Source organism: Prinia subflava, chromosome 7 (assembly GCF_021018805.1).
Source record: "Prinia subflava isolate CZ2003 ecotype Zambia chromosome 7, Cam_Psub_1.2, whole genome shotgun sequence".
Lineage (NCBI taxonomy): Eukaryota > Metazoa > Chordata > Aves > Passeriformes > Cisticolidae > Prinia > Prinia subflava.
Genome location: NC_086253.1, coordinates 34,180,010 through 34,205,939, shown reverse-complemented (window position 1 = coordinate 34,205,939; position 25,930 = coordinate 34,180,010). Strand labels below are relative to the sequence as shown.

The 25,930-nt window shown below is 38.4% G+C and overlaps 1 protein-coding gene across 1 annotated transcript in view; it reads left to right on the top strand.

The window, feature by feature from the left end:
• The window catches only part of TENM3 (teneurin transmembrane protein 3), a 1,292,929-nt gene that overhangs the window by 1,103,626 nt on the left and 163,373 nt on the right, over window positions 1-25,930 (top strand). Inside the window, exon 15 of the mRNA XM_063402168.1 lies at window positions 17,527-17,736. Coding sequence (XP_063258238.1) covers window positions 17,527-17,736 — 210 coding nt within the window. The remainder of the gene's footprint in view (window positions 1-17,526; window positions 17,737-25,930) is intronic.

The following is a 25,930-nucleotide window of genomic DNA, read 5'->3' as shown; positions in this document are numbered from 1 at the left end:
CTCCAGCTCTCATTCAAAGCTGAATAAGAAAAGTTACTGAAGGATACTTTTGGGGTCACAATCTACCATTTTTTTGGACAAAGCTGTTTCAGTGTTTGTATTATATATTCAGATTTTAGAGATTTGGAAGTGGATTTTAGTTACACTAGGTGTAAATGTTGAATCCATCGAGTCTCTGAGCTCTTAACTCCTTAAGTGGAGTTCCCACTCCTCAAGGCAGAAGAATGTTGCAGGTGAAATCCTTGACAGAAGGTCCTTTTGTTTCTTGAAAGCAAAGAGCAGTAAAGCTTCTTGGGTATCTGCAGAAACGTAGCCATGATTTTACTGCAGAGCTCTGCTGCGGACAGCTCTGTCCCACTCAGTCCGTGTCCCTGAGAGTCCGTGTTCTTGTGTTTTTGTCTTATGGAAATGGGCTTTGTGGTCCTTTATAGAGTCCTGTGTGATGGAAAAACTGGCAGCTCTGATCCTCCAGCTTCACTCTCCTCTGTGTTTCACATCCTGTCAGTCCTCAGTGAGAGAAATGACTGCTTCCCTTTTTCATCTGCCATGGGTGTTCAGGGGCATGAGATGTGATTCATCACAGATACGCCACTCAAGCTGATACTTCCATTATGCTCTCATTGGAAGAATGAGAAAAGAGTACTGTCGTAACTGGGATTACAGCATTTTTCCACTTATGCATAAAGACTCTGCCAATTATAGGAAGAAATAGTTTCTGTATTGGCATGTTTTCAGTTTGTCAAGGTGAAAGGTGAGGTGAAGAGAGAGAAAAACAGGGCAAAAATCACTAGGTAATTAGGTAAAATGAATTACAAATAATACATGCAACTAACATGATGTGCATTTAAACAGTTTGGCAGGCAAAGATTAAATGAAAATTTACCTGTAGAACTGAGAACTGTTTATGTGGGACTCACAGAGAGCTGCTTGATTTTGTTCCTGTTCTTTCACTTTTGAAAATTTTTGTCAACAGACAGAAAACTGAGGTACTGTCATAATTCTTCACCAGCACAGGGAAACAGCATGTAGAAGAACTGCCAAGTTCTAGTCCAACTCTACTTTTTTAATGATAACTACACACACTTTACAGAATTACAATTTTTAGGAAGACTTTCCCACATCTCTCCCCACTGTATTCATAATGTCTAGGGAAATTCTTTCATTTTTGCCTCCTGAAAGATCTCTTTGGCAAAGTAGTTTGGCAGTATCAGAAACAGGGCAAGGAACAAGTTGGATATCAGCACTCCAGTTTGCTCGGACATTAGCAAGACCCCACTGTCAGATTTTGTGTTGAGGAAAAAAATCCCTCACAGGTCTGAATGACAAAAAGCTTTGAGGCCTTTCATCTCAGGTTGTGCTTTCAGGCAGCATCACCTGCCAGGATTACAGAGACATATCGCAGCCATGTTAAATCTAGTTTATTACATGGATCTTGAGCATTGGTCTCCCAAGGACTAATATCTATATAAAAATAATTTGAAAAAGTGTAATTTGAAAAGGAGAGAAACTGTAACAAAAGGTTTTTTAAACTTTGCTTCAAACAAAGTAGATATAGAAGAAGACACCAACTACTTAAAAAACAACCCCCCACACATGCAACAGAAAAGTGGAAGTTTAAGTATGGATGATAAGAGGCATTATATAGAAGATGGCCTGGTCTTTGAGACATTTATAAGGATATGCCAGGGACAGGCATGAGCTGTAGATTTGTGCATGACAGCTGATTTAGTACTAACATTGCCTTCTTTATACATAGCATATCCAGCATAAGACTCTGTATATCCATACATACTTTTTCACACCCACACAGAGTTTCTCTAAGACAACAGTGTTGATCTTTAGATCTGATATCAGGCTTTATATTTTCTGGCCACAAATTGGCCATTTGTACTTCCTTTCTAAGTTTATAATCCAAATTACTATAGCAATAATAATGAAACATTGTGGATAAAAGTGCTCTTGGAGTTTCTGTAGCGTGTAAGAAACCTCAAGATACACAACAAAGCTTGGTGTATTTTCAGACCTCCTATGAAGGAGACAGGAGCTACAGAGCGCACAGATAAACTGGGAGTGACTGTAAGATGATTTCAGTAGGTGACTTAGAATCCAGGTAATTTATGTAGGGAATATTTTCTGAGTGTTCTTTCAGGGCGTTTAGGGAGGCACAGCTTTTAGCCTGTATGACAGGAAGATTTGCAGCCCTGTGGTTATTTCAGTCAGTTGTCTGCTGCCCATCAAGACCTGGCTGAAGTCTTTTGATGATTGGCCTCCTTTCCTCAAGCTTGCACTTCTTCAATGCACAGCAGCAGGCCAGCCTAGCATGCAGCCAGCACGCTTTCTGCTCCAGAAAGGCTTTTGGTGAGGAGGGTAACCAAGGCCAAATAGTGTGAATTATTCTTCAGTCATAGTCTGCTCCCAGCTGTACTCTTTCCTGGCAGCAAGGGAGCAGGCAGGGACTGCTTTGGGCACAAATCCAGAGGTAATGCACTTGCAGAATAGCCATTGTGTGTGGGTTTAGTAAATCCAGCTTTTCTGGATCCACCCTATTTGGCTGGATCTTTACAGCCTGCAGACACTGCTGCTCCTGCTGTGGTGTGGAGCTGAACCCCACTGTGGTAGCTGACATGGCTTGATGCATGTGTTGCCAAATGTACCATCATTTTGTTGGTGATACTGAGAATAATTTCTGAATTTCACTGGTGTAGGCACTGTCTACTCAAAATGTAGACTGGGGAAACAACTAGCAGATTCCTCCTTTTTGCCTGTTTATTTTAGGTCTTAATAGACTTAAGTATTTCAGGACTCTGTAGTAAAATAAATGCCTGAGGGAGTCTGAAATGTTCACACATAACTAGGGCTGGCAGGAGAACAAGAATTCAGTGTCATGAAAAATTTAGCAGGCTTGGCATTCATCTTGATGATGAACTAAACACAGTTCTTCAGATTTTAATGAAAAAAAAGAGGGAGAGCTAGTTGCTCTGCTATTAGCTGTAGGCTCATTAGCTGGGGCACTCACCTGGAAGGTAGGAGACACAGACTTAACCCTCTGGCCCGAATCAAGTAAACCATTCAAGTGTCTTTTCTCTGGTTAGCTGCTGTCTCTGATGGTTTGTCACCCTTACATGGCCCCAAAGTTGGGGATACCATCTGAGATGCCTCTTCAGTAGCAGGTGGGAATAAAGGTCATTCTAGGTCTCTTCTGGTGTTGAAGAGTCTGCAGTTTGTATTGGTGAGTGGTCGTGGGACAGTCCGTAAGAACTGCCCAACTGTCTCTGCCCATTGTTTTTTAAACATGTCCTGAGTTTGCTTTCATGAAAAGTAAGCAATGACAATTAACATTACCTGTGTCTTTATGTTGTCCCATGTATGTGTCCCAAAGTGCCCTACATGATTTCTATATTTTAGTATGCTAGAGGTTTACATTAAATGGCTTAATTCGTTAACTAGTGCTGCAGTCAACATGCCAACATATCCTTGTCTTGATAATTTTAGTGGAATAAATTATTGAATTTGTAACAGAAAAGGTGCCTGAAACTTTTTAATTGTGATGTGAGAGAAAAAGACTGTCCATTAAGTAAATAAAAGACTAGGGAAAAGTAAGAGGGAAGAAGGTAGAGATTTCCTTGGTTGTAAAAAGGAAGGCCAGGACACTGGGAAGCCTTGTCTCTACAAGGTCACAGGTGCAGGTGGCACTGCCTTGGCTCCACATATGTTGTACAGTTCTCAGAGGTTTGTTGCCTGCCGGATTTGCAGCATTCAGTTCATAATCTTTGCAGGGGATAGGAGGCATGCAAGATAAAAACACAGTATTTTGCAAAGCAAACAGGAGAGAGAACATGCATTTCTGCCTTCAAACTGGGATCCTGGTAGGAGATGCCTGAAGTAAAAAGATAATTTGATGCACTCTGTCCAGTAACTTTACATTCAACTCACATGACAGCCCCTCCTTCAAAGGCTGTTTTTTTGTTTTGCTTTTATGGATAACATCAATGAAGGCTATTTTGAGCTGGGGGTAGGAGGGGAAGAGCTGAATTCATTTAATCCAATAGATTCAATGAAAAGAGACTGTGACCGTAAAAACATCAAAAAAGCAGTTGTGTATTATTATTTATAATGAATTGTTTGCTGCTTTTTCTGCTAATCAGGCATTTTCACAAATGTTTTTTCCTTCCAAATGGATATGTTGTTATTCCCATGGAGCAGCTGCAGTAACATATCGTATTGCATGTTAGGATTTTTTCTTTCAAATGGAATGATGTATGAGTCACTTATGCCTAAAAACATAGTAAAATTTATTATGCTATCGTTCATACCACATCTTCTGAAGTAAATAGATCCAAAAAGACACTTGCAGTGGAAGTTGGATTCCTGAGAGTTCGTATAGGCTGATAAATGTTATGGGCTGATGCATCATTTTTATTCAGATGAAATTTGTGTATGGTTCTTAATATCACTGCCTGCTCACCTCAGCACGCATAATCTTAACATCAGTGTGGCAGAGGGCTTTGAATTAAACTGCATTGATTAACAGCCTTTTGTGGTCACAGGATCTGACTTTGAAGTATCCTGTGATTTGTTTTTTCCTTGTGCATGTAAAGATTATGACCAAGAATTGACTTTGCAAGCTGTAACTGCTTCAGAAATATATCAAGAACAGAAACAGCATCAGAACATGTAATGAATGACTATTTGGACCACTACCATATCTCAAAGATAAATAACAATTACAAACAAAACACAAAAAAGGCATCTCAGATAGCTGAGCAAGAGAGCTAAGACTATTCTTTTGTCTTCCATGTAGAAGCCATGACATTTCAGGTGTAGGAAGCTAATTTAACTTCTGTGTAGTAACAGCAACTGCACCAGAAAACTGCATGTGTGTTAGGCATTAACATGCCAAAGAACAAAATTAACGAAATGTGGATAAAACTGATTTCAGTTCTGTTTCTTTTCTTCTCCATGCCTATAAATTGCATTTTGTAAGGTCTGATCCTTTCAGAATGAGCATCTTTTAAGAGTTCCTCTGTAATCTCTTCCTTACACAGCACTGCATTATCAAGCATCGTATAAAATTAGTTATTTTGTGTTGATATGAATGCAGACCAAGTCAAGCCATTTAGTTGGATTTTTCAGGAGCTGCTCTCATAATTGGTTGCATTACATCTTTTCATAGAAGAGGCATTGTGTGAATACAAATGTAATCTTGGCCAAGAATCTCTTTAAAAAGTGTCTTTTTCAGAGGGGTAAAAAATGCCTAGTCAAGTAAGAAATTTGTTCATGTCTTTTCTCATCAGTAAGTACTTCGGTAGATGTTTTGGCAGCAGAGGTTCATGAAGGTTGGTGGGAGGGCAGAGATAGTCTCGGGAAGCCCATGCCATAATGTATATGGGGAATTTTAGTTTTATAGGTCAGGGCTTCCAGACCAATTGTTCTGAATGCTTTCTGTGTAATAACTGGTTTTTATATGGCAGCTTTCACTGGTACTGAGGGGTGGCATCTTGAAACTAGAATATGTCAACATTAATAATTTCTCAGGGACTCGGAGACTTGTACATCTTCTACTGGCAACTCTGCTGTTTAGTTGAAGAGCAGTTGTTTCAGAGTTTGCAAAGCACTCAGACAGCAATTTTCTTTCATCCGTTTTCAAAGAGATGGATAACCTCTGCCTGCTGGCAGATATGGATGGCCTAGCTGGCGTGTCCCTGGACCAAGGCCCAAGGATTCTGGAAGCAGCTTGGTAAAGAGGGTTTGTTACCCTTGGCTCCACTCAGGCATAAACAAATATATTCTTAATTTTGGAGTTTTCTCCCAATCTTTTGGTTCTTTTCTATTTTCTTTGAGATAAAACCTCTTCACAGTAACTGGTGTGGTTTGGTCTACTTTACTTTGTTTTTTACAATTCTGAAGTGGTTGAGTTGGCAAAGAAATAAAGATTATTATATTATTGCTGGATTTTGTAGCTAATATTTCATGGAACTTTTTTAGAGCGCCCTGTTGTTCATTAGCTCATAACTTTATGAGAAGCATTTTTGGACTGAAATTTTCTGTGTTTAGTCTGAGGCCAAAGGTATTTTTTTACTTCCATTCAGCATTTTCTGACCTACCTAAGCTAATGTGAGGGGGTTTGTATTTGTTTAAGAACTGTTAAGTCTGTGTTCTTTTGAACTTGAATGGCTAACCAACCCTATTTGAAATTTATGGTTTTAAACTGTACATATTGCTAGAGCACTTATCCAGTCCTGCCAAGTGTAAACACAGATAAAATGTTAAAAAAGTAAAAGCTATCAAATAGAGGGTTTATGTAACTAGTCAAAATATATTCTATTTTAGATAGCAATATTTTTTTACAATGGAAGAGTGACTAAAAATATGCAGCTTTGTAGCGCTTCACAAAATTTTCTCATCAGCTGATACATTATTGCTTTTCTATTCAGGCAAAAATAAGGGACTTTGTGGGCATTTTGTTTAATGCTGAATTTCCAGAGACACCTAAATACAGAGTCCAGCTTTCTCTCAGTTCTCAGTATAATATCGATTTTATTATTCTTGGTTTTCTAAATAATTCCTCAACGAGGCTTTGTCAAAAATCTGGCCCCAAAATGCCACCTCTGGCCCATTTCATCACTGCTGCTTTATCAGCTTTGGTAGTGAGCTGACTTCAGTGATCATGCAGTGGGTTTTCATTTGAGCTTTCCAGCTTCTTGCCTGTGGTGGTCTATTTGTTTCTAAAGTAGAAACATTTTCTCCACATGGGCAAAACTGATAAGTTCTTTTCCAGCAGAGAAATAAATTACATACTAGATGTAATGAGACATCAATGTCCAGTAAATGTCCCGTTGCTTGTGAGAGTGGTACTGTGTGAGACAACAGTCAATAATTTTCTGGTAATTCTCTAATTCCTCCCCTCCCCAAAATTCTTTTGTTAAGGAGTTACATTTAATGTAACAGAAAAAATCCCTAACAAGAAATAGAACTTGAAAGTGCTGCAGGAAGAAATTTGATAATGAAGCAACAAGGAACTAACAAAAATACCTATTTCAGTGGTGTTACCTTCAGGCCCTTCATGACTTCACTGCTGGTTAGGTAAGTTTGATGTTTCATTGGCAGGACTGCTTTCTCCTTTTGCTAAATGCAGGCTTTTGTAGGCATGGCATGATTTTTTAGTGTTATGGGAAATTTCATTGGTTTCCCTCAGTTTATTGGGAGAAGGCAGCGAGCAGCAGCATGATGTTTTAGTGCTCATGCAAGGCTCTGGCAGTTGTGCTGCTCATTCTGATGGCTGCTCGACATTGTGCTGGTCCCTGCAGAGCCATGCTGGGAGGCACACAGAGCTCGTGGGGAAGCATGTGCCACTGTCTGGGGCAGCTTGCCAATCAGAAGCTGATGGCAACAGTCATTCTATCCATCCTTCTCCTCCTTCTGTTTGTTCTCCACTTCTTCTTTTGTAGTGCCACAGTTCTGGTCTTTTGAAATAGCTACGATCCCAAAAATGCAGCTCACAGGGCTATAAATAACCACACTAAAAGAACTAATTGGTTAGAGCATGGTGCTAATAAACACCAAGGTCATGAGTTTGATCCCCATATGGGCCATTTACCTAAGACAGGCTTGATGATCTTTGTGGGTTCCTTCCAACTCAGAATATTTGATGATTCTTGTGAATTATAAAAAATAGGATTACTTTTGTGAGTAAGGTTTATAGAGCTCTTTTTCAGCATTTGTTGCTCTTTGTTCACATCTATCAAAATCTCTTTAAATTGCCATGTTTTCTTCTGAGAAAACAAGTCATGTTCTCTGGTCTGCAAGCATAAGCAATTTGATGTCATTAAGAGGTTCTCTGGACTTATTTTTTGAAGATGTTTGTTCTCTTTATGGCAGACTACAAGGCAGTGGCCTCGCTGGTGGCAAAAGTAGACAAAACTGCTATCCCTGTCGTTTCTTAGACTGCTTTTCTCATATAGGACCCAGTAGAATTAAGAAAACCAAATTTAGTTAATTAGTATTTGATTTCACTCCTTTTTAAACACATTCTTACAGGGGTTGGAGGAATGAGGGTGGGAAATTACCTGATTCTTAAAACTGAGTGACTGGGGAATGATTCTCAGAAGGTTTATTTCCTCTTTAAGAAGCCTCTTGCCCACTCCCTTCCAAAAAAAACTTCATTGTCTTGTGTTCTTGAAGATGTGTTTCTTGTCCTATTCCAAAAAGACATTTTTTGCCCCTGCTAATTTAGACCAAAGCAACTGTGAAATACAAAGTGCATGGACTACCAACTGAGTCATGTTGGGAGAATGATAAACCAGATGTGACAGGGCTCAATCCATTTCACCTCTAATAATAAAAAGTCATGGATAGGAAGAACAGAGAAGCATTTCTTCAAAGGTTACTTTTATAGGTGATTACTCTTTATGAATTGCCATCTGAAAGAGTATCAGCATCCAGAAAAATTACAGTCTTCAAAGGTCAGGATTGAGAGTGGAAACTTGGTAAACACTTCAGCATCATTGCTGAGTGAATATAAGACAGACTCAGAGTGGCTATCCTTCCTGCATTGATTATGATATCTGCCAGTTGCTACATTTTTTCTGCTTGGTTCCATTTCTGGAAACGCAGGAAAAAAAAACCCTGGTGGGATTTTTTTCCTGGTTTTAGCTTGTGTCTGTGGTGTGTTTATAGTTTGGGTTTTTTGAACATGAAAATCCTGGCAGGTTTTTGAGAAGGGCTGGTTTCTTTCTTACAGCACTGTGAAATGCTTTGTTTTGCGTGTGAATTGATGAGTAGCAAGAAGAGAGAATGACTGGCTGCACATTTCTACTACCTGAGAGATCTCTCTCTGCCCTTTCCTGAGAGATTTCTCCTGCCCTTTCCCTGCCTGCATGTAGTGGTCAGTGAAGCAGCAGGCGCAGGCAGATGTGCACAGCCATGTAGGGCTCTGACTGAGGCAGAAGTGATTGGCCATGCATGGGTGCCTTTTGCATTGCACAGGTGCACAGCTGTGCATATGTGCCTGCATGTAGAGCAACCACAGCCTCTTGGCCGCCCTTGAGCAGGCACCGACTGCTGCAGTAGGAAAGGGCCAGGTCTGCGGCCAAGTTACACAGGACCCAGATGGGGACCCCAGGAGCTTCCCTGCCTGCACAGTCCAAGTGCTGCACGCCCTCGGAGACCTTCTGGCTGTGATGCTCCAGCTCCTGTGTGCTGGCTGCAGGTTGGTTTTAACTGGTCCTTGGCTGGGCCAAAACTGCGAGTGCGCAACCTGTACAGCTGGATCGGTGGTTGAGCTAATGTCTCCTTGTCCTGGCTGAGCTGTGTGAGGCTCCTGACAAGGCAGAGGAGTCTGAATCCCAGCAGATGCTCTAAATGGAGAGGTGACATTTTCATGTGAGAACTATGTCTCAAGTTACGAGTTAATCGGAATATTTTGCAATCTGGCGTTGATTGCAGCTTGCTTCTGTCCAAAACTGCGCCCCCACCCCCCCAAAAAAGAGGAATGTTTTTCTAAAAATACAAAGACCTATCACTTAAAATGATTTTTCTGAGGAGAATGAAGATTTTCACACTTCTGGAAATAGCTCTCTGTTCCCTTCCAGTATTTTGTGTGCCCACTTTTAATTAATATTGGGGGAAATAAACTGGAAGATTCAGTTGAGCTGAGCAAAGAAGCACCTAAAAAATAAACCCTGGATGCTGGAGATGCTTGAGGTTTTAGTTCAACTTATGGACTTTCTGCCTGGGTGAGTGGACCTTTGCTCTGCACCTGGCTCTGAATTTATAAGTGATCCCTTTTGAAAATAATAATAGTATTTTTTTTTTAAATAGGAATAAGTAAGAGGTATGAATTTTGGTTAGGATACTCTTTCAGTTAAGGCTCAGATTCTGCAATTTCTTTACAGACAAAACTCCCATTTAATGCAAAAATAAGCACTGCCTGAACTCAGGATTGAAGACAGAGCTGTTGTGGTCGTGCAGTATGACCCCTGTAAGAGCAGGGCTCTCCTTTTCATTTAACAATCTGCTGAGCAGCAGCTGTTAACTTTTTGAAACAACCAAAATTCATCAAAGCATAAAGTGCTTGCTTCAGAACTTGTATCAGTTGTAAGGCATAACCATTTTTCTTAAGAAATCTTTCTCTTTTTTAGAAGATAATTGCCAGTTTTATATTACAGAGTCTGGTTATTTTACTGTACTTCCAAGAAGAAAAAAAAAAACCAAATTACAATATTTCAGGACAGTATTTGTCTTGCTTTCTAATGAACTACTTTTGTTTTTCAAATCAATGTCCTTTGATTATGGTCTTGCAAAATTTTAGCTTTCACAGTCTGTAGTAGTTGCAGCTTTGTGAGTTCAAATATATGTCAACATAATTCATCTGTTTTGTTTAGAAGTGCCAACTTTTTGAGGAAATCTAGGAAGAGTAGATGTCTTTGTGTTTGAAGTTTGCATCTGACATGAAGGAATAGTTCATCAGCACTCAGAAGGATTTGAAACTTCAAAAGTACACCTTGCAGTTCATGGGTAAAAGGGTCATTATCCATTATGCTTACAAATAAAGCAAAACACAAATGGAAAATCCACAGCACATCACAAGCATCATTGCTATGCATTTGAAAGCATTTATTTTTAAAAGAGTTCTTGGCATGTAATTTCTTCTCAGTGCAGTGTTTTTCACTGTAGATGGATTTATACAGTCTTATTTATATATGCGTATATATATTTGGAAGACTCTCTATGCATGTATTTCTTTGGGGAGATCTTCACAGTAGCTACAGTGGTCGACTCTGGTATAAGTAGATAAAGAGAACTGTGTCGGTTATAAATAATTGTTCTTTGTGTGCTGTACAACAGCAGTTTTTTGTAGTTCCATTTGCGTGTAGAGTATTAATTAAGAGATAACTGTCACTGCAGGTTGGCTGCAGAAGGCTGCAGGATCCAGCAGAGAGATAAATGCCAATGCCAAGTCATACAGGATGGAGAGCATATAGGAAGTCCATAATGAAAAATTAGCTTAAAATTAAAACTCACTTATTACTAACTTATTGTTTTATATGCAGAGATGAAAAGGTCCAAAATGCAGTTGTTAAGGGTTGTACATATCAGATGTAGGGGTTTGGGGGTTTTTAGGGGCTTTTTTGTGTCAATCTACATGTGATAGACCAGAAATTGAAATTTTTGGGAAGCAATCAGTAAACTTGTTAGGAGGGTATAGGTGCCCTTTTTAACAAGAGTGTGTACAGCCTTCAGCGCACTGGGAAGTCTTAGAACAGATTGCAAAGAGTCATCTCAGCTTGATTCAGAAGGCTTGTAAGTGTCCTTCATGTCTGAAAGTGTTTTGGTTTCTAATTAATTTAGCCAGAAGACATGTCGTTTCTGACCTTCAAAAACCACTGCCTGTCTCATCCAAGTTTTAAAAGATCCTTAAACTGTTCTATTAAAAAAAAAACAAACCCCAGCAACCTGCCTTGTCCTGTTGTGAGCAGTAAAGTACAAAATAGAGATATATAACTATTCTTAGTAACCCATTATATGTATAACATGTTTTTCCACAGTATGGGGTCTGAGTTCGTGTTTATATGACATAGTAGTGCCATTTAATATAACATGAAGTCTTCATTTCCATGAACTCACCAGCAAAAATGCCAGTAATTTCAGTAAAGAGAGATCTACTTTGCAAATTGTAATTTAATATCATTTTCTTACTGACATTGAAGTTAGTAACAATCTCTTTACTACTTCAAAATAAGACTCTCCTTCTGTGTGCTTGAGATGCAGATAGAGGAATTTTTTTCTTCAGTCTCAGTGACAAGGGCTGCCAACACTGTGAATGGAAAAGTGCACTGTTCTGCTATAGCTAAACAGCCTGAACAGAGCTGTCTGCTGTTGTACTGCTCTAAGCAGCCATCAGAAGTTGTATGTATGTATGTAAGTTGGGTGTAAAATTTATGCAACCTGATTGAGATGAAAATAATGGCCCTTCAAATTTTATAGTGAAATTGCTTTTTCAAAGTACGTAACTTGCAATGCATCTTATGAAAGTAAGTTGATAATGCCAGGTTTTTAGGGACAATCTAGATATACGAACAACAGATCTGCATTACAAAAATGCATGAAGCAATGAAAACTACACATTTTTAAGATCATATTTCAGCTCAGGAAAATTTTCGTTGCTTCATGAATTATAGTAAAAAAAATCTAATTTATAATAAGAATAGAAAATAAACAAGTTTTTTTCTTTCTTCTTATTGTCATTGCCAGCAAAATCTCTCTGCTTTAAGAGTTTGAATCTGGTGGGAAGATTTCATAAGTGCACATGTTTTAGGGCTCCTCAGAGACTCTGGATCATCTATTTCAGCCTGCCCACCCTGCAACAGCAGGAAGTCATTACTACTGCTTCTCTCCCATCCTGCTTTTCTCCTAAACGCCCAAAATGTTCCAAAAGTGTCTTGCACTATTTTCTCTAAAATACACCTAGCGGAAGTGCAGTTCATCCAGGCACCCATTGGTGTTGTTGAAGCAAAGTGCTTCTCTAGCAATTGATGACATACAGGGGATGAAAGCTGAGCAGTTGTTGGAGTCATTCTTTGTAATACTATGTAAATAAGCTTAAATGCTGCAAATAGTTTTGTTCGGTTTGTTGGGTTTTTTTAAGGGAAGGCAGCTTGTACATACCTGTAAACTGGGGGTTGTGGAAGTGCCTGAGGCTCTGGGGTTGAAGGCACAGCTATTCTCTTCTCTGACCCCAGTCCTTCCCAAACTCTGCAGCATCCCCACTCTCCTTCCCTGCTCTGATTCCCATGGTGTTGGGCAGCAACAATTGACAGAGGCTCAGCTTTAGACTTAATTAAGCCTTAGTATACTTAATATAGAAATTCCTAGAAACTACTACCAGTCCGTTGTTCCCATCTTCCCCATTGTTTATTTGCTATCTTTTTATGGGTTGCATTTGCAGTACGTGTCCCTTTGAGCTTTTCGATATGTGACATCAGTTCTGCTTCCAACTTTTAATTCGTGCCATGTTTAGATCAGTGCTGATCGTGGCAGAGAACACTGCAAATTTTTTTTACATATTTATCTTGTTCATATGTATTTACTGTATCCATTATTAGCTCATGTGTATCTCTTTTTTAATGTTCTTCTTACATCCTATTTTCTCTGTGTTTTACTTTCTTTGGGGACTCATGTCCATAGCAAATGTATTCACCTCTTCATATATTGTAATATTGAATCTGTTCTTGCTGAAGTTTGCCTATATTTTGCATTTTCATCGAAGATAATTATTTTGGAGTATATAACGATCATTTAAAGTCATATCTTTTCAATTATGAAAATGCCAACAAATTAAAGTGTGCTTTTCCTCATAACTGACCTAAAACATGAGATTTAAATACCCTTAAGTCCAGTATATTTGCCTGTGCAAATATCTTACTGTTGAATCAAGTTCACGTAATAAAAACAAGAACTGTTGCTTTTTTAAAATACAGGTAAGAAAGTTAAAGCAGAAGAACTAAATATTTTGCTAAGTGAGTACCAAAAGAAGCAGAATGGGGAGAAAATCAGAAGTTGTATTTTTGTGGGTTTTCTTAGAGTGAAATATTCTTAGTGTTGTATGCTTCTAAGCTGTGTGTAAAAAAGTGTTATAATCAATCTAATTGGCTTTTATCATACTTAATGGCTTTTATGATTTTTAAATGAGTTTAAAACTTCAAGAGGGATATTGCCAAATATTTTTAAATGCCTTTCATTCCATGTAAAAAAAGAATTGGAAAGGAATATGCACATCATTTACGATTCCTCTAGAAAGTGTGTTAAGTATTTTTTTTCTTAATGTGTAGCTTATTCTATAAATGGCAGTATAGATAGCTATCTCTCTTTTCACTTGGAATCAAAGAGGAGCTCACTGCCAGTTCTGGATGAAGTTGTACAGAAATAGGTGTCCCAGCTGGTTGGCCTAGGGTTCTTGTGAAAAATTGGCTCATATTATAGCTGGCTTCCTTTTCTCTGCAGACCATGTAACTTTGTGACAAAGCAACAAAAGGAGGGCTAAGGAGAATAGCCATCATTTATTGGGTGAAGGGGGAAAATACTGTGATGAAGGATGAGGAAGAATCTGAGGTAACATAATGCCTTCTTTGCCTCAGTCTTTAATAGTAAGACCAGTTGACCTCAAGGTTCCCACAGCCCCTTGAGCTGGAAGACAGGGGTGGGGAGCAGAACTAAGCCCCTCTAATCCACGAAGAAATAGTCGGTGACCTGCTGTGCAACTTAGACACCCACAAGACTATGGGCATCAACCCAAGGGTACTGGGAGGGGGGGAGCTGGCAGAAGAGCTCACCAAGCCACTTCCAGTCATTTACCAGCAGCCCTGGCTAACAGGGGAGGTCCCAGGTGAGTGGAAGTTGGATAATGTGATGCTTATGTACGGGAAGGGCCAAAAGGAGGTTCCAGGGAACTGCAGGCCTGTCAGCCTGACCTCAGTGTGGGGAAGGTCATGGAGCAGATCACCTTGAGTGCCATCATGCAGTGTACAGGACAAATGGGATCAGGCACAGGCAGCAGGGGTTTACAAAAGGCAGGTCCTGCCTGACCAGCCTGGACTCTTTCTGTGACAAACTGACCCACTTAGTGGAGGAGAGAAAGGCTGTGGATGTTGTCTACTGAGACTTCAGTAAAGTTCTTGATACTTTCTCCCACAGCATTCTCCTGGAGAACCCGGCTCCCATGGTGTGGCTGGGTGTAAACTGACTGGGTGGGCAGGCCCAGAGAGCTGCTGGTGAATGGAACTGCACCCAGCTGGTGGCTGGTCAGTGGAGTGCCCCAGGGCTCAGTACTGGGACTAGTACTGTTTAAAGTTTTTATCAGTGATCTGGAGGGGATCAAGTGTGCCCTCCTTCAGCTCACAGACAGCACCAAGTCGAGAGGAATGGTGGTCTGCTGGGGGGTAGAAGGTTCCATAGAGGGATCTGGACAGGCTGGATCAATGGGCTGAGGCCAATTGTCTGAGGTTCAAGAAGGCCAAGTGCTGGGTCCTGCACTTAGGTCACAACTCCATGCAATGCTACATGCTGGGAGAAAAGTGGCAAGAAAGCTAGAAAGTGACCTGGAGATGCTGGTCGACTGCCCTCTGAACATGAGCTAGCAGTGTGTCAGGGAGGTTAACTTGAATATTAGGAAAGATTTCTTCATTGAAAGGGTGATCACAATTTGGAACAGGCTGCCCAGGGAAGTTGTTGAGTCTCTATTGCTGAAAGTGTTTTACAGACATGTAGATGTGGCACTTACGGACATGATTTAGTGGTGGACTTGGCAATGCTGAGTTAAAGGTTGGACTCAATGACTTTAAATTTCTTTTCCAACCTAAATGATTCTACAATTGTAAGGCCTGCCTGCAAGAATTAGCTTTATTTATAAAAAGTTGCATAATTTCCTGGTGGTGTTACAGCCCTAATCAAATGATTTTTAGTAGCAGAGATCTGTCCCTGCTGAGTGTAGTGGTGGGAGCTTTGCCTATACCCTCGCACTTTCACCCCACACCTGACACGCAGTGTTTTCTGAACTGAGAAATTCAGCAAACCAGGGCACCCAAGTGAAGCATGTTCTGGGTGGCTACTCATCAGTGCAGTGCACTGTCAGCTAGCCAGGTAGCACTGAGACAATTAATGAGCTTGAGTAAATGAGGGAATTTACAAAACAATTAAGGAACCTTGGATGTGGCACATTTTCAGGCAACACGATATTTTGTATGATTATGATTTGTGCAATCAAGGCTCTGTTATGCCTGAAAGTTAGTGAGTGTAGATTGAGAAGGAGAAATGTTATATATAAAGTCCAAAGATACTACTAAGGTGTTGACTTGCTTCAGACAGTGCATATACAACTGGAAGATATTACTGTAGCTCTCCTCATGGAGAGGTCCAAAGCAAGTAAAGGAGATTTTTTCTAAGATAAAAAAAAATTACAAAAACCCCTACTTTTTTTTAATTGGAACTGTTCAAAAATGAAATATAACAGCTACCTAAATCAGTTTGAGTGTATCATAAATAATGCATTAAATATTCCATCAAGAAATAACCACAAATTCCGGTTACTGAAGCAAGCAATGTGAAAAATCAAGGTGTAGCAAGAAAACCTGTTGTCATTTTATCTCAAACTACAAAATGTGCCCACCCCCTACTTCTAAATTCACAAGCTGAGCCCTGTAAAATGTTGTTACCCCATACTTTTATTTCCCTGATTACAAACCTTGGGAGTTACTTGACTAATAGTAAGTGCTCACCTTCCTTCCAGGACCAAGCCTGCATCCTAAATTATAATAATATATGTTGTGCTGTTCTCCACAAGAAGGGATAAAAGATATGTGGAAATAAAGTAAATAGTTTGTTGTGAGACTGTCATAGGTTTATTCCCAGGGAAATGAATTTGTAAGGACTTAGCAACATGTTTTAGAGATATTTGAGATACTATATGACGGTATAAACTGAATGTGGAAAAAAAAATAATTAGCATGATTCTAGCATGTACAAGGGAGGTGGAGGGAAGGTAATTCAAGCTACTGGTGCCAGTATGATTTATTAACATTGAGAAGTACAGCATCTCTCCAGCATAACTGTGCTACTAAGTACCATAAAACCAAATCATTATATGATGAAAAAAAGCTTATTTTTCTCTAATTTAAATTTAGATTTATAGTTATGAATGATAACCATGCATATTAATCTAATTTTGGTTTTAACATAAATTATGTAATAAAGCTTCTTCATGTTCTGGTGCATTCCCCATGCACAGGCAACACTTTATTCAGAAGTAGTCCAGCAGTCTTACTCTGAGTCAGATCTGTGCTCACTAAAGACTGTAAAGAACCTATATATTCACAGGGTATAGTAGGTAACTCACTCTCTGTTGCATTTTGACCTAATTATTGTTTCATTGAAGGACTAAATGCATTGTTATGATATAAGGCTTTATTTAATCTGTCTTCCTCCTTGATGACTTTAGGATACTTTTAAGATGCAGAAATGGGATGTAGTCATTGTGTATGCATGTTTTAAAACAACTTGTGCAGATGGACACTAGTTTGACAGGAGAAACATTTTGAGGGTTTTAAATAGTATGCATGTCTGGGAAACACTGCTGAAAACTAAAGTTCTGTCAGAGTAACTCCTGTGGTAGAAATTTACAGTGGTGAGTTTCCCTGTATGTGTGAGCTTGGAAAACTGGTCCTGTTTCTCTGTCTCTGTGCCTGCTTATCTGTGTTACTTTCTTTCACTAGTAGATTTTAGACAGGAGTGTCCCACTGAAAGAAGCAATCCTGTATGATAAACACTATTCATTGAAATATCAAGTTACAGCATTGTGTTATGGTTTCTAAAGAACTTAAACCAGTTTATTTCAGGCAATTGTAATATTTTCTTTGTCCATCTTTTTTCTTGTTTGAAGTAGAATATTCACCTTTTGGTGATACAAGAAATAAGTTATTTGTTTTTCATATTATATCTTGACCCATATTTTAAATGCTTTTTATTTTTTTATAGGTCCTCCCATGCCATCCTCCTCATCTAGTCCATCAGTTACTGAACATTTACACTCCCCTCCTCCATCACCCAATCTCCATGACAACCAGAGGTGGTTATTAAGTAATAATGGCAGCCAGCCAGTTCAGGACTCTGATACAGATGAGGACTATACTGCCGGCTCATATCTAGTACAGACCGGTGATAACCCAGTATCTGTCCCAGGTCATGGTAAGAAGAGGACACTTTGTCCATAGTTTAAATACCCTTTTATTTTCCATCTTCTTAACAAATTGTCTAATAAAACTTAAATATATCAAAATGACTCTGTATTTTAAACTGATTTTTCCTTAAATGCTGCAATTTTTTTTTCTATTTTACTGTTAGATAAGCAAGAGTAGAAAATAACTGCTAATATAGAAAAGCTTATTTAAGTCATTTAACAGGCAATGCTTATGTGAAGCAGTAGCTATTAATGATATATTATGTAATGTAGTTTTTAGCAAGTGACTAACCTTTGGTTGTACTTTTTAGAGGGCAGGCTGAAGTTGGTTAAACTGTCATGATATTTAGCTTCAGAATAATGTAAAAGTTGTCTTTTACTACCTCATCAAGTTTAGCGGGTTCCAGCCATTCCTTTCATTTCCTAAGGGAAGTAGAGCAGGATTTTTGTCACTGGATAGGGCACTTGAGACTGAGGGAAAGCTCTAAAGGAAGAGAGCTATGAGATGACAGGAGGCAGTGGTGGCTTCTGAGATGTATGTTTCCATGTTTCTCTTCCTTCTAACCAGCATCACTAAGCAGAAGGAGTGACATACTTTAAACACCAGTGCCTGCTTAAACGTCCTGCCCAAAGAAACCACTTTTTTCTGTTTTTTTTCTTTTTTTCCTTTTTTCTTTTTTCTTTTTTCCTTTTTTTAATTGCTTCTTGCTTCTTATTTCTTTTTTCTTATTTCTCTTTTCTTATTTCTCTTTTCTTATTTCTCTTTTCTTATTTCTGTTTTCTTATTTCTCTTTTCTTATTTCTTTTTTCTTATTTCTTTTCTTTCTTTTTTTTTCTTTTAATGTGAGTAAATATATTAGCCACAGGTTTCCATTTTTGATGCATGACTGAAAAAATTTTCTTGGTTTAGGCAGACTGGAAGAATGTTTTTTTTTAATTAACACCCCTTCTTGGGTAGATCAACAAAGCTGGGAACAAGCCACTTCGTATTCTAAGAACCATTTCTGTCTTTTGATTGTTTAAATCTCGCCTACAGATGAACCACTAGAGGGAGTATGGAGAAATTTTTTTTTTTTTTTTTTTTTTTTTGCCGATAACACATCAGCTGGTTGGACAGAATTATTTTGCCAAGCACAGCACTAAATTTGAGCTTCTCTTCTTAGCTTTGAGTGAAATTTTGTTGTTGTGTCTAAAAGGCCAATCTGCGAAGACCACTCATGAATGTGAATTTGACACATTTGGATTAAGATCTTTAAAATAAATAACTTTACTTTTGCATGTTCAACTTGCGCAGTATCTAATCTGTGAAGACCTCAAAAAAATGGTCATGCATTGTCATAATCAGGGTATGCTATCTTTCTTTTATGTCTAGGAATATGAAATCTGTTAGAAAATATATGTGTTATCCAAAATGTAGCCTGATTTAGTTCAATAAGTCAATATATTTAGATTACTGTATCCTCCAACCCTTCTTTTATAGAAATAAAAAATGCAAAAGCGAGACAAAACTGTGAAAATTTTTGAATAGTTGGGATGATCTGCTTGCATATCTTAGGAAGCTAGTAAGTCTTCATCTTTCCTCTAGGTTTTAAGTCTTGTCGCTACTTCTGAATTTTTGAACAGTTGCTTGCAAGTGAGTTTACCAGCCTTCAGGAGTGTTCCTTAACCTGTTTCATCCCAGACAAGCTAAACTAATTTCATCTGATCCTGTGTCAGGCCAAGTCTTGTCCTTTTAGCAGAATGATGTAAGAGGGGTTTTGATTAAAAGTAGGACAGGAGTTAGCACCATGGTATATGTTGACACTGTTGTTCTTTGTAAGACTTCTGCTAAGCTGGAGGAAAACCCAGCATACTCTGCAAGTGTGTTTGTTTTTCCTTTTCCCTCTTTCTTCCCACCATTCTCTCCTGTGTCCTCTACCTGTGGATGTCTGATGTTCACTCCTTCAGTGTATATGTGTAGCAGAAGTGTTTGTAGTTCCTGCTGTCAATGATGTTTCTCTCCACAAGATTAGACTTGTTTTTAGAAGTGCTTCTGCTTGCCAACCACATATACTGTGTACGTAGTGATTGCCGTAGTTTAAGTCAGGCTTGTTGGTTTTCTGCTGGGTAAGGGAGAAGATCATAGGTGTTCAGGTAGTGGACTTCCATTTCTACAATCAGGTGCAGGATGAGGGTTTGTGTTACTGGAAGAAAGATTTCTTTCACTTAGCACATCAATGAACATTGCTTAGATTATCTACTTGATTTGCGTATGGTTGGGTTCTCATTTTATATGCTGATGGCCTACTTGTGGGCAAAAAGTATGTTCTCTGTAAAAGAGGGAAAAGCAAAATTTAATAAGTTAGCTACCCTTTCTTCTTCTTGATGATATGGTTGTGTAGCATTGCATTGTAGTATGTGGATTTCTCCAATTCTGTCCTATCAAGTGGATATCATTTAATTGTGGCATTTAGTATGCTGTTATTTGATTCTTGCAGTTTCTTTAGCTAAAATCGTAAGTAATGCAGCACTTTCACAGAAAGAGGGTTTTTTTTTTCACTAGTTTTCTTTTGCGTCTTCATGTAAGCTTTCAATGCTATCTAATCTTAATGGGTTCAAAGTAAGTCCAGTGCCATATTCCAGATTACTTTGTCCAGTGTTTATGTTGGCAGAGGGTGGGGGTTCACTGCTGAAGCATTTAGGGATAAAAAAGGTGCTGACTGAAAACAATTATATTATTGAACTGCTTTCAGTTATATTGACTTTATTTGAATAGCAATTTGAATTAATATCTTCTTAGTCTATTTCAAACATCTGATTGTTTTCCTTTAGAATGAGTCCATTTAATCAATGTGTTATATTTGATCGGCTCATTCAAAATTTAAAGGAACTGAATATGTGTGTAGAATTATTTTAGTCTGTGATGCTGGGTTTGATTAGCTTGTTTTGTTAACCAGTGGGAATTAGCTTCCTTTTCTGGGATTAGCTAACATAGCAAAGACAAAATTAGTAAAATGAGTTTTGAGATGCTTACTATGAGGAGCTAAGGTCAACATGGAGGTATTATTAGTAGCTGTAAAAATTCAGATCAAGTACAAAGTGTTGTGGACGGTTTAATAGGAATCATTTAATTTCTCTAAGAGCAGTGTGTTAGTAAGTCATGAAATTCAGGAGGAGATCAATTTTAGGACCATCAGTTATAACTCTTCTTTTACATAGCATCTCTGATTAATTCTACTTGTTCTTCAGGGCACAGCTCAGTATATGAACTGTTCCAGCAGTTAGTCTTTTTGTCTACTGCTATCAGAACAATTTACTTACTACATTTATTGTTTTTAGAAAGAGCAGCAGTTTATAAGAAATAGGGACATCTGAATACATGTGCAGGGAAATGAAACAGTTGTCAAAGTGAGAGGGAGAGTAGAGTGAACTGGGAACTGGGAGGAAAGGATTCTTGAATGTGACTGAGTTTCCTTATGTCACTAAGTCTTATAAACAACAGAAGTCATTGAGTATCTGTATTTAAGCATATTGATAAGTTTCCTAATCTTTTTCCATGAAAAGTTATAGATTAGTCAGACTTTGGAGGGGAATTTATTGACATTAGTAGCAGCTTATATTTTAACACAGAATTCAATATGAGAAATAAAGTGCTAAATTCTTAGTTTAAGCAGAGGGTATGAAGACAAGGTATAGTTAATATTTAATGCTTACTACTGACAATGAGATTGAAGATTCTGAGTTAGAAACTCAGATTTGAGAATTTTTACCTCCTAAATTGGAAATTTATGAGAGAACCATAAAATGCAGAATAGAGAAGGATGTATTTCACAGCAGCATTTGTATAGTGCATTTGAGCATCAAGGTTCTCATGTTTCTTAATAACAGCTTGTGATAATCGCTTATGTAGTGGGAAGATCTGAAAAAATTCAATATAATATAAACTGGTTTTCAGTTGTCCTTGATCAAGGATCTGCCAGGTAATGCACAATAAACAAGATTTGGCTCCAGCCACATGGGAATTGCAGATTGATGGACTTTTCAGTTTGAAATGGCTAAGCCTTCCTATAAATTTGGAAATCAAGAGCACAAATCTGAATTTAAACTTGTGAAAGAGAAAAAATAATGTAATAAAGCTGGTTGAATGAAAACGTATTCGAACTCTATGCATTTGGAGGTCTCATTGTAAGACATCTCACTCTACAGACACTAAATGTGCTGTGGCATAATTCTCCTATCAATTGAGGGCTTTAGTTCATGATGACTCATTAGAACTTGATGGGAGAGCTTATACAAAAGTATCTCCTATACAGAAATTATTGTTTTTATTATCCCACAGTATCAAGAAGCCAAGGTCAGAACCTTCTGCTTTTGTACAAGTACTTGAGGGAATAGGTGCCCAATGCTCAAGCCTGGCACTGCTAAAGACCAGATATAACACATGTACAGAACATATGTGTGAATTTTATTAGGTGTTTGTTAGGGGTTTTTTACTCTTCAGATTGTCCTTCCATCTCTCACATTTTATTTTTCTGCATAGATACAACTGTTCATGTATAACCAGCATAACTAAACAATCTGCCTCACTTCTGCCTTTTTCTTTCCACCAAGAGCCAAATGAAATGGAAGTGTGGTTGGAAGTACACACAGGGATTTGTGCTGTAAGTTAATGGAAGATGCTAGTGACTTTGTTCCCTTGCAGCTCCTGTGGGGGTGGGAAGAGGAAAATGGAATTTCCCCCTTCATATGCAACTGGCTTGTGAGAAGGTTGGAAATAACCTGTGAATATTAAAAAAGGCCCATGGTAAATTAAGCCAGTGTGGAAGTACCTTGTGTGGGTTTCTGGTAGTCCTGCTTTAGTGCCTACTGAACACTTCTCAGTCCTTATTCCGTCTCTGCTTTGCCACAGTTACTCCACACAGGAAACGGCATGTGCTGGTGAACTAGAACTTGGCAGCCAGGCTGTCACCTACAATGTAATTTCACAGAAGGAGTTGTTTAGATTTCATAGAATATTCTTAGTTGGAAGAGACCTACAAGGATCATCGAGCCCAACTTTTAAGTGAATGACCCACACAGGGATTGAACCCACAACCTTGGTGTTATTAGCACCGTACTCTAATGAACTGCATTTTAGTAGTTCAAATTATTGGGGAACAAAATGAGAGGAAGGGGGTGTTCTAGGACACCAGGAAATAAACATTAGGTTATGAGATTAAATGCTTAAAAGCTCTTTAGGTTTTTCTCAGTGTAGGGTATATATTTACTTCTTTTCCTTTTCATTCATTCTCAGAACTATCAGTTATCTGGAATCTGTGAGGGTATCCACATGCCTTATTTTCATTGTTGTCTTACACATTGTTTAAAGAGATTTTTATCTCTTATCTCATAATTCATGATAAATTAAATTTTGTCTTGTTGTATCAGTGCATACAATTTGTCCTCAGGTCCGACACTGGGCTTAAGACATGTTACTTGAAAAATTAACTCAGACCTGCTTGGTCTGAAAGTCTGTGGTAATAAATTAGGACTAATCATTCAAACTAGGAGGAGTTGTATTGAAGAACATCATGGGGATATGCTATAATCTTGGTTTTATTTAACATCCTCATTTGTTATATGGATGAAGGAGTAAAAATGGTACTAAAAATTTCCTGATGATACTAAATAGCAAGTGTTCTGAGTGCCAACTAGAGACAAAATGTTAATAGAAGAGGGCAAGGAAAGATCATTAATCATATAGCCAGAAACTAATGAAATTAGAACTGAAAAATATAAGCTGGTCTGAAGTGCAGTATATTCAGGAAGAAGCTAAGGAGAAGTGGTCATAGAGAGTTTTAATTAGGCATTAATCTGCAACGTGGTCTGACTCACAAGTACAGTTTGAACTGGGTATACAAATATATCTGCAAAGAGGGATTCCTAGACATAGCACCAATGGAATATAAGTTTGGAATTCAAGCATCTTGCTTCTTCAAAGTTCCTGTCAAATTCTCTTATTGCTCTTTATTTTACTGTTCAGATATATGTGTATGAAAACAATTATGAGGTTAGAGATATTACTCTATGGGAATAAGTAAGAGATTAAACTTTGGCTCAATCTATGGCCTAAGCAATAATTAATTGCTGGCAAAGAGAAGCTAATAACCAAAGACTGAGTGGAACATCTTGCCTGCAGTATGGGAATACAACTAAAAGTAACAGGAAGGAAAGGAAAGGAAAGGAAAGGAAAGGAAAGGAAAGGAAAGGAAAGGAAAGGAAAGGAAAGGAAAGGAAAGGAAAGGAAAGGAAAGGAAAGGAAAGGAAAGGAAAGGAAAGGAAAGGAAAGGAAAGGAAAGGAAAGGAAAGGAAAGGAAAGGAAAGGAAAGGAAAGGAAAGGAAAGGAAAGGAAAGGAAAGGAAAGGAAAGGAAAGGAAAGGAAAGGAAAGGAAAGGAAAGGAAAGGAAAGGAAAGGAAAGGAAAGGAAAGGAAAGGAAAGGAAAGGAAAGGAAAGGAAAGGAAAGGGAAGGGAAGGGAAGGGAAGGGAAGGGAAGGGAAGGGAAGGGAAGGGAAGGGAAGGGAAGGGAAGGGAAGGGAAGGGAAGGGAAGGGAAGGGAAGGAAAGGGAAGGGAAGGGAAGGGAAGGAAGATTAGGCACATAGTTAGGAAAAACGGTTTAACAATTAACTATATTAAGATATCAAAGTCTGTCCCAAGGAAGTGACAGAAGCTCTCTCACTTTGTAACATGAAATTAAAACAAATAAAAATGTAACTCATGCTGCTGAGAACAAACCTACATTCAATTAGGAGAAGGTGGACTGAGATAACCTCCTGAAGCTTTTCTAGTACTATTTCTGTGCATTTCAAATCGTGTGTGTGTGAGCTTGTAGTTTATGACAGATTTTCATACTAAGCTATGGCTAAACGTGTTGTATTGGCAGCCTGCATGTTGAAATGCATTGCCTGTTTAAATCTAACAGAAGATGATTTGTCCTGTAGCCCAGACCTCACTCTGAAATTGTCCAGACCTTCCACAATGAATCATTTGCAAAACAGCCACTTTCCCTTCCCACACGCTGGACCATTTTATACCCTGCAAAATTACAAAATAAGATTCCCAGTTCTCAGTAAAAACTGCCAATGTCTTCTGGGCATGTACGTACTCGTGTAAATATTTTGTAAGCAAAAATGTTTGATACCCATAAATTCACAATGCCCATGATGCTGAATAGAGGTACTTGACAAGCTTTCTGTAAATACAGAATAAGTTCATGTTATAAAAATACATGCTGACTTTTTTTCTCAGGCCAGAGACAGTTCTGTTTCAGCCAGTGTGTAGCAGTGCTTGCAGCCTTCCTTGGTAGCTACTGAAACATGTAAATTTCTTATGGCCCAAAGTCAGACATTGCAGGAAGGCAAATGTCTTTCAGGAACTACAGATCGACAGATTTATCTGTTCCACTTGCTTGGGGCAAATGTAGTTGCCTTAAAAATTTGAAAATTGAGTCTTGAATGCTTGCCACTTTATTTTTTATCTCTTTTTTGATATTTGATTTCAATTTCATGAATCTATCTTTTTATCCTCTTTCACTGGTTTTTAAGCCAAACTTCTGTCAACATTGTTCCTGTAATGTACAAAAATGTACATTTGTTCCGTTTAATTAAGCATTCAGTCTGTTTGCCAAAAGCAAATTACAGTTCCCCAGTCTCACCCTCACCCCTCCAAAATCAAATTTTGCAAAGTGGTGGGCAATTACTTCTCATATCTGATTGTTGTAAGTCATGTTTTGCTCTTAAGAGATTTTTGTCGTTTTCAGTTTCTTAATACGTTACTTAATAGAAGAGCCAAGACCCAATTATTTCTCCTCAGATTGTGGCCTTTGTAGCCTTCAAAGAACAGTCTCCCCCACACCTCCTGTATCATTAGCTGCAGAATATCTTTCCAGAGATGATTTTGGCCTTTTCACAAATCAGAGGATTCAGAGTGACAAATTATCCGTCTTATACTCGAATGCATGCCAGATGGGACAACCTGCCAACTGTGTATCATGGTGCGGATAAGATCTGATGTAGAGACATTTCTTCCACTCCTCCTTCCCCATCAAAAATCATAGTACAAAAAATCATGCAATTTAAGAAGATCTGTGAAGATAAATTCATTCTAAAATACAGTGAAACATAAAAGCAGAATATCGTTTTACTGTGGAAAGAATGCTGCACCCAAGTGTCAGCTCACTGGTGAA